Source organism: Dasypus novemcinctus, chromosome 17, assembly GCF_030445035.2.
Source record: "Dasypus novemcinctus isolate mDasNov1 chromosome 17, mDasNov1.1.hap2, whole genome shotgun sequence".
NCBI classification, from domain to species: domain Eukaryota; kingdom Metazoa; phylum Chordata; class Mammalia; order Cingulata; family Dasypodidae; genus Dasypus; species Dasypus novemcinctus.
In genome coordinates, this window is record NC_080689.1 from 2,377,680 (window position 1) to 2,387,115 (window position 9,436).

At 55.3% G+C, this 9,436-nt stretch overlaps 1 protein-coding gene across 1 annotated transcript in view; it reads left to right on the forward strand.

Moving 5' to 3' along the window:
* Positions 1–2,392, forward strand: part of NPHP1 (nephrocystin 1) — a 77,034-nt gene extending 74,642 nt beyond the window's left edge. The window contains exons 19-20 of the mRNA XM_058278083.2: positions 511–555; positions 1,708–2,392. Of these exons, the coding sequence (XP_058134066.1) occupies positions 511–555; positions 1,708–1,998 (336 nt within the window). The 3' untranslated portion in view covers positions 1,999–2,392. The remainder of the gene's footprint in view (positions 1–510; positions 556–1,707) is intronic.
* The last annotated feature ends 7,044 nt before the right edge of the window (positions 2,393–9,436 follow it).

Sequence of the window (9,436 nt, forward strand, 5' to 3'; positions counted from 1 at the left end):
CCCCCAGCTGCGTGGGGCCACCCGGGCCAGAGCCTCCTCCCGGAGTCGCGGCTCCTCGGACCCAGCACTTGGAGTCCTGCTCCAGCCTCCGCGGTCCTCCAGGGATGCGAGCACGCAGAAGCGTCCTCCATGGCAGCTCTCCGGGGAGGCTTTCTCAGGCGTGTCTCACGTCGCTGTGTTGGTGATGTCCAAGGAACATGTTTTAACGTTTCTCCTCGTGAAGGGACACGTGCGGCTCCACCTGGGAACTGACTCATTGAGGGCTTCCCACCCTCCACAAGCTGCACCCACCCGGTGGAGTCCCCGCCCCGGGGCCGCGAGGGGGGCTGTGGGAGTGGGCAGGTGCAGAGCCGGGAGGACACCCCGCCGTGCTCTGCTGCGCCCTCGGAGCATTCCGTGCGCAGATTGCACAGGGCTTAAGCGCTTCCAGAAGTGCATACTGTCGAGTGAAACTGCAGGTGCGGCAGGCCTGGCGAGTGAGCTAATGCGATGTTCTGACTTGCTCCGCAGAGCTCCTGGGCCGAGAAAGAAAGCACGCTGAAAAGGGCAGAGAAGGTAACGTGATCCGCGCGCTGAGCTTCGCGCCCTTGGCGGAGCCCGGCGTTTGCTTGCCAGCATAATGCCTCTTTCTGACTAAAGTAACCGTGGCCATGATCCCTCTTAACCCACGTAAACTGTGCTGTCATGTTTGCAAAGGCGCATTCCAAGAAGGGTGTGTAGGGCCAGTTCCGCGAGAGGAAGCACCTGCTCAAAACAGGCTTTTCAGACCACTGAGTTTTATTTAACTGAGGGGAAGTTTCCAACCCCAATTCTCTCAGTTGATGATCAAATTTCCCTTATTTTTTAAAAATTCCTTTACTTCTGAGGAGAAGGGACAAGCAAACAGCCTGAGCTGTTTCCCCCATTGCAGACGCGCATGGCTTGTGCTTCTGACGCATTGCACATGCGGATTAGCGGACGGGTGGTGGGACCGGCAACGCGTGCCTGGGCCGCGCCGACCCGGGCGTGGTGGCCACGAGTCTGGGCAGCTGCCTGGGGCTCTCGGGCCACACTGTCGGCGCGCAGCAGCGCAGAAGCAGCCTCAGGTGACACGAGACGGCGTGGCCGCGTCCCTGCGCGGTCTTCCTGCACAAGCGCCTGGTGGACGTGGCTCACAGGCCGTAGTTTGCCGACTCTCCATCTAAAGTGTTGATTATCTGTCAGGAACTTGAGGGAACAAACTGAAAATGCCAGAATTGGGGTAAAAAAAAAACCACTGCCGAAATCGTGTCCTTATTTGAGCTGCCACTCGCCCAGCTGCGTCTCCACTCGCCCTTCTAACCCTGGCAGGCTCCCTGCTGCTCCCGGCCACGAGGGCCTGCTGCTGCAGGCCAGACCCGCGCACTCGGGCTGGAGGGGCCCGCGGGCTCCGCTACCACGGGCTCCTCCGCCACAGGCGCCAGCCCCGGGGGCTGCCTGGCGTCGGGGCCGGGGTGAGCTTGTCGGGGGCCTGGCGGCCTCAGGACGGGCACTCCCTCCCGGACCTTGGGAGCACCCAGGCCAGCAGTGCTCCCCCCCAGCCGCCCCCTTCCCTTACAACCGCGTGGCACCCACCCTGGTGGCTGTGCCTGAATTAGCGGGTGAGGCTGCATCACGCGGCCACAGCACCGAATGCTCGAAAAACCACGTCCCCCTGCTCAGGCGATTCGCGGTGTCGTGTCTTCCCAGAGAGACAGAAAGTTCCTGCAGGCCGCGTTCGTCGAGGTGTACCTAGACCGCGTGTACCCCCTCCTCCACTCCACACTGCTGCCCCCACCGCGCTGGGCCGAGGAGGAGACCGAGGCCGCCCGCTGGAGGGCCATCGCGGGCTTCCTGCAGCAGAGCCGCGCGGACGAGGGCGCCCTGCGCGCGCTGCTGTCGCCGGACGGGGTCCATGACCCTTTCGACCTTTCGGAGCAGACCTACGACTTCTTAGGCGAAGTGCGAAAGAACGCGGTCAGCTTTGACCGCGTTGCCTGACGCTCAGCTTCCCTCGGAGTCTTCTGGAACCACACGTCATGTTCATGATAATACAGGCTTTACTTTTATTTTGTACAGCCATATTTTGTCAGAACTATTTAACCTATAATCTGAATGTTTTCAAACAATAAAGTACATTTTTATAAGAAACACTGTTAAATCCAAAGATAATTTTTTGCAAACACTGAAGTTTTCGTTGGTTGTATCTATAGATTTGTATAAAAAGCAAAATGTTATCAAAAACTAAATTTATGATTACTCGGGAATGTGAAAAGACAGCCTACAAAATGGAAAAAAATATTTTAAAATATGTATCTGAGAAGGGTCTAGTGTCCAGAATATATAAATTTATAGTTATTGCTAATAAAATTTAAGCTGAATTAGGAAGTGGAAATCAGAGTAATGTATGTTCTCAGTCAATTCAGTCTAAAATTTGAATGAGATTCACCTTAATTAGTTACAAAAGAAAACTCTGGTTTTGCCTCGTCAGATCTGTGTATTAGCTCCTTCTAGGTAAAAAGGCAGGCGGGGGCGCCGAGGGGTGCGGGGGCGCCTGCTGAGCTGCTGGGTGGCCCGGGCCCGGCCTCCCGAGGGCCCCGCACGCGCGGCTGTCTCCAGTGTCCTGCGGGAAAACCAGGCCAGCTGAGAAGGAGAACACCTGGCGCGCGCCCCGAAGCGTCCCACGAGGAGGAAAACAGGAGAGACCGTGGGACGAGCCGGAAGCCGGGGTCCCGCTGACACCGGGGCGCCGTGGGGCCTGTGCAGGGCACTGCCGCCGGCGTGTGTTAATAGTCCATGGAGAGCCGCGCGTGACGCCCCTGGCCGCACCTTGGCGTGGGCCTCGGGGTTAAAGGCACAGAAGGGTCCCGCCACCCCGCCACGAGTGAGATGAGGGGAGAGCGCGGCCTCAGGAGGCTGCCCAGGCCCCCGGCTCGCCCCGCCGCTCGCCCCCTGCCACGCGTGGCACCAGCGGAGGAGACGGGAGGCGCCCCTCGAGCAGCCCAGGGTGCCCCCACCCGCGGGTCCCGCTCGGGGAGGGGCGCGCCCCCAGGCGTGGACACGTCGCCCCCTCCCCCCCCCCCCCCCCCCCGCAGTTAAGGTCTTTTTTCTTATAGAACTTGAATTCCCAATCTCCCCCCTTTCTGTTTTCATTTTTTAACCCTTTGGCTTCCTCCCAGCCTTCGGCCCCGGGTGGGGTGTTTGGAACGTGCCTGCGCGCCCCTCGCCCCTCCTGGTGAGCGCGGCGGGGAGGCGCCGTGGGCAGCGCGTGGGCAGCACGTGGGCAGCATGTGGGCAGTGCCATGGGCAGCACGTGGGCAGCGCCAGGCTGGCCTTCCGGGCTTGGCGGGCATCGGCGGGGGCGGGGAGGAAGCGCAGGCGCGAGGAGACCCACCAGGCCTCGTCCCAAGCAGCCCGCAGGCGTTGGTGGTGCGGGGCCTCTGCCCCCGGAGACCCCGGGCCCCTGCGAGCCAGCGAGTCCCTCCTCGCGGTGACAATGAGACCGCTCTGGCTTTTCAAATACCATGTTTTTGCTTCCAAAACAGGAAGAGGTTGTCAGGGAGCCAAAAGCATCCTGGAAACGCGACCTCGGCAGCTGTGTCACGGGGCGTGACGGGACACCCACTGACCCCGTGAGAGCGGGCGGCGGGGGCCACCCGCAGGCCTTGGCCCCCTGCCTGTGCCGGGCGACGGGCCACAGGCCACCAGGCGGCTCTGCCCGTAAGTGACCTGCCGCCCCCAGGCCTGTGGCCCCTGGCCGGGTGCTGGCCGCGTGGCCCGGGGCGGGCACGAGCTAAAGCGCAGCCCCCAGAGGCCGTGGGTCTGTCCTGTGCGGCCAGAGCAGCGCGTGGAGCCGGCGCGGTGCGTCACCCCAGGGCCTGGAGCAGCTGCGGGGGTCGCCGGGGGCCGAGGCCTCCTCGTTGTGCAGGACTGGGGGGTGATGTCTCCGTGGACCGCCCGGCTTCCTCTCCGATGACGCCTGCCAACCTGGGAGGTTTCCTTCAGGGCGTGGGGGCCTCGAGGCTGTCGCTGCTTTGCTTTTGGTTTCCTCGAAACAAAAAAGAATGCTGCATTCCTAAGATGTCTGACTAAAGGAAAAGGCGAGGAAAGAAACCAAGCAAGATGCCCCTGTCCTTGCAGCCGCTCCTTTATTAGCCCTGTGCCCACCCCTCCCGCACAGCACCCGCCCCAGCTGAGAAACGCAGTGCCGTGGGCAGGGGCGCAGGCGCCACCGGCCCTGCTGTGACACTTCTTTTTTTTGAAAGAAGCTTTAGATTACTTGAATGTTGCGTCAGAAATGTAGGGGATTCCCACTTGCCCCACGCCCTCCGCCCCGCCAGGTCACTGTGTCTTTCTGCTGCGGGCACAGCTCACAGTCAGCGTCCAGGCTCTCTCCCTCTCCACACTCCCGTCTCTGAATCTGAGGACCAACTGGATTCAGATCAACTGCAGACGAACCCCTCACCGGCAGGGTCCCCCCCTTGCCCTCTGGAACTAGGAGCACGTGGACTTGAGGGTGCAGTGTCCTCGGCGCCAGGATCCGCACCCAGCACCCCGCGGATCTGGGCAGCGGGCGGTGGGTGCGGTGGTCCGTGGACTGTGAGTGAAGGGCCGCCCTTCCCGGGGGGTGGAGGCGCACGGTCTTCTGGCTCAGGAATGGCAGGCCCCGAGCGCGGGCCCCCGCAGGTGCATACGCGGTGTGAGGAGCTGGCTCCGCCAGGGACGCCGCGCAGCCTCAGACTTGGGGGCCCGTCTGCTGGCACAGCCCACCTTGCGCCCCCGCACGTCTGCCCTGGCCAGCGAGGAGGAGCTATTCGCGGAATTTGGTCCTTTCTCAGGGGCCATGTGGGGGAGTAACAAACGGGTTCCAAGTTTGCTGGTCCCTTCCTCAGGTGGGATCTCCAGTCGGTCGACGTCGTCCCACTGTCCTTCCTCCTTCCTGGCCGCTCTGCTTGGACCCTGACGTGCTCCGTGTCTCTCCAGCACTGCCGGGAGGCCACAAATACAGCACGACCACAGCCACCTCCCTGGCCGTGGCCCTGGTACCTGGGAGTCAAAGTGGCCTTGATGTGTGAATGGAGAAGTGGCACTTGGCGTGGCCCTGCATCAGCGGGCTTGCGCCAGCACAGGTGCCCGCTGTGCCCATGGACAGGGGCTGCGCGCTCTCTCCCGGGAGGCCGGGGCTCTCTGCCCGTCTGTGTCCCTCTCGGCCCCTCCTGCAGGACAGCCCCCTGCACACACACACACACACACACACACACACACACCTGTTGTCCCCTCGGGAGGAGGCTCCGATGGCTTGAGCAGATCAGCATATCCCGCTTCCTTGTCACGGTGATTGGATCGTGATTGGGCCAGCTGGAAGCAAACCCCAGAGGAGTCACCGGAGCTCTCAGTCCCCGGTCAGGGTCAGGGGACGCTGTGGGGTCTGGAGCCATGTGTTTCTTGGCAGGGGTGTGTGGAGAGGCGGCAGCATGTGAGGCGAAGAGCAAAGCAACCGCAGGAAGGACAAAGCTGGTGGCATCGTCCAAGCTGCTGGGCCGTCTCAGCAGAAGCCGACGTTCCCTGTGGACGTGTCCACTCCCGTCCTAGTTAAAGCCAGGTGGGAGAGGTTTTCTAACCTTCACAGTAAAATAATCCTGATGGATTGTGTTGTTCTCTTCCCAGCATCCCTGCTTTCTCCTGGCCTGCCCTGTATTTGTCAGGCGACCAGTTAACCTTTGCTGAACACCCAAAAGAATATAACGCAATTTATTGGTGTAGGGAAAGTTTGGAGAATGAGAGTCAAAGAGATAATCACTTGTCTCTAAAGACCTTATGACTGAGACGTAGATTCAGTCATTCAAAACCATTAATCGAGCACCTGCTGCATGCCACGCAGCACTGAGGGTAGCGGAGCTGACCGTGGTCTCCACATGGACGTGGCCACTGCCCTCGTGACGCCTGCATTCTAAGAATGGCCGGGAGGCAGGGCACAAGCAGTGGGCAGCTGGCCACAAAGTCAAGAAGAGTGTTAGACGTGGTAAGAGCTGGGCGGAGGTTTAAACAGGCCAGCGTGGTGTGGTTCAAATGGGGGATATTCTGCTGTCTCTCAGTGAGTCTAACTCAGAGCTCTGGACAGAATCGTGGGGCAGCCATCCGAGGGGTGCCTAGTAGACGGCAGCAGGCAGACTTGGGGAGGAAACCAAAATTCAAAATATTACCAAACTGGTGGGAAGTTTCCTCTTTTCTTTTCTCTGCGTCCGCTGGCCTGGACCCAAGGACGATCTGAGGCCCGCGACGGCACACGGCATGCCGAGAGACACAGCTCCGCCCTCAGGTCCGGGTCCGAGGAGCGGGAAAGCGGCTTCTACAGGTCCGGTAGGCGCAGGAAGCCCCGTTTATTCTTGTTTCTCCACCCTCCCTTGCCACACTCACAGGCAGTCTAGTGACAGCAGTGGCCGCTGGGCAGGTGCCCGGGCTCTGAGGAAGAGGAACCCTCCTCTTTACCAGAGGAAATGTGGTCCCAAGAGCGCGGGGCAGAGGAAATCCCTCTTATTTTCCCTCTCTCTAGTCTAGCTTCTTGTGTCTTGGCCCTGGAGATATAGTTGCAGGAGCTGTATAGCAGAGAGAAAATGAAAACCCTAGCTTTCTAGCCAGAAGTTCAAAGGGGTCTCCTGGGAGCTGGAAAGTGTTGGAGCGCTCACAGCGAAGAGGAAACTCGTAGTGTATGCTCCTGGGCTTATCCCCACTCTGACCCTAAACAGACACCAGAAGCTTCCAGAACTGAACCACAGGGTTCTAGACTGCTCCCACTTCCAAAACTAGCAACGCCCTGAGCAGATCAAATAGTACTGCAAAGCCTTAAAAACTGAGCTGACATTGGAGCCATAGCTCAGCAGATGCAGATCAGAACCCTGCTGTTACTTCGTATTTGAATATCCAGGAAAGTCTCAACATTTTTCAAGGGAAAAGAAAAAAAAAATCAAGAGGTGCCAATTCAAAGATGACACAATTGTTGGAATTGAGACATTAAAGTAGCTATTTTAACCATGCTTTCAGAAGTAAGGGCAAACTCTCTTGAAGTGACAGATAAATATATGATATAAAAAATAATCAAAATGAAATTTTAGAAATGATCAAATTTTTAAGCCATTTGATGAACTAAATGAAGATGTCAGAGGAAAGAGTCAGTGAACTTAAACTAATCTAAGTTGTCCAATCTGAACAGAGACGAAATAGATTGGAAAAAATTAAGATTTTGGGGGACAATACCAAAAGGTCTAATGTTTGTGTCATTGGAGTCCAGGAGGAAAGGAGAAGTGTGTAGCACAAGAAAAAAATGTGTGAAGAAATGACTGAAAATTTCCTGAATTTTGGGAAAGGCATCAAGTTACAGATTAAGAAGCTTGGTAAACACCACACAGGATATGCTCAACAAAATCCATGCCTGGCTACAGCACAATCAAATTGTTAAACTAAAGACGGGGAAGCGGATGTGGCTCAGGTGATAGGGCCTCTGCCTGCCATATGGGAGGACCCACGTTCGATTCCTGGAGCCTCCTGGTGTAAAAGAAAAGGGAAAGCTGCCTGTGTGGTGAGCCAGTGCCCGCATGCGAGCCGAGTGCCCGCACAGCGAGCCGAGTGCCCATGCGGATGCCTGTGCAGTGAGCCAAGTGCCCACACAGTGACCCGAGAGCCTGCAGGGTGAGCCAGTGCCCACGTGGTGAGCCAGTGCCGTGCAGCAAGCCGAGTGTCCACACAGCAAGCCGAGTGTCCACACGGCAAGCCGAGTGTCCGCATTGTGAGCCAAGTGCCCTTGTGAGTGCCCACGTGATCGCCTACGCGGCAAGCCAAGTGCCTGTGTGCTGAGCCAGTGCGCAAGCGAGTCACGCAGCAAGACGACGGTGCAACCGAAGAGAGACAAGGGAGAGTCAGGTGAAGCGCAGCAGAGACCAGGAACTGAGGTGGCGCAGTTGACAGGAAACCTCTCTCCCCATCAGAGGTCCCCAGGATCGAATCCTGGTGAATCCTAGAGGAGAAAGAGGAGAAGAGAAGACCAAAAAGAGAAATAGATATAGAGATCACACGGCAAATGGACACAGACAGCAAAAACAGCGGGGGGGGGGGGGGGGGGGGGGGGGGCGAGAAAAAAGAAATAAAACCTTATTTTTTTAAAAGGAAAAAAAACAAAACAAAAATTAAAGACAGAAAAAAATCTTGAAAGCAGCCAGGGGAAAAAAATTCATTATATATAGTTAACACCCATTTGAATGACTATGGATTTCTCATCAGAAACCATAGAGTCCAGAAAGCAATGGAACGACATCTTTAAAGTGCTGAAAGAAAAAACAAAAGGAAAGGAAACATCAACCCAGAAATCTAAATTCCACAAAAATACCCTTCAGGAATGAAGGTGAAATAAAGACATTCTCAGATGAAAGAAAACTCAGAGAATTCACTTGTCAGCAGACAAGCTCTAAAAGAAAGGCTAAAGGAAGTTCTTCTGACAGAAGGGAGATGGTTGCAGGGGCAGCTTGGAACTTAGGAATGAAGGAACAGCAACAGAAACAGTATTTGGGTAAATATAATAAACTTTTTTCTCTTAAATTCTTTAAAATATGAATGAGGATTGAAAGCAAAAATGATAGCACTGTGAGGCAGTTCTGAGTCTATGGCAGCTACGGCTTAGGCAAAAATGGTAAAGGGGACTAATGGTAAGTTTTCTATACTCCACTTAAGGTGATAACATATTAATTGAGTAGATTGTGAAAAGCTATGTATATCGTACTTCTTAGAGCAACTTCTAAACAATATGAGATATAGCCAAAGCTCAACAGATGAATTGAAATGGAACATTAAAAATATTGAAAAAATCTAAAAAAAATGCGGAAAGAAGAAACAGGATGAAATACAGAACAAGCAAATAGAACACAAAAAAGAAAACGGTAAATGTTAATCCAAGTATATCAGTAATTACGTTAAATGTAAATGGTCTAAACATCCCAGTAAAAGGCAGCAATTTCAAATGGATTTTTTTTAAAAGACAAAACTACATCATATCCACACACATGCACAAACATAATTCCAGTGATACAGGTAAGTTAGAAGTGAAAGGGTGGAAAAATGTATACCATGCACACATCAAGTGTGTAATGATTTATTTACATGCAAACACTATAAGCAAGTGTAACTTGCAGATATTGTTGGTGGAATATAAACCATTTAACCATTTTGGAAAATAGTTTGACATTATCTACTAAAAAGACATACCCCAGGGACCCGCAATTCCACTCCCAACGAAAATGCACACGTACGTGCACGGAGACGTGCTTCGGTGCTCCCAGCAACTGCTGTCGTGTTATTCATAATGACCCCAAGTGGAAAGAGCACATGTCCCTAAACATAAACGGAGTCATGGCCGTGGCATGCCATAAGGCAGTGACGCTCTACAGCACCA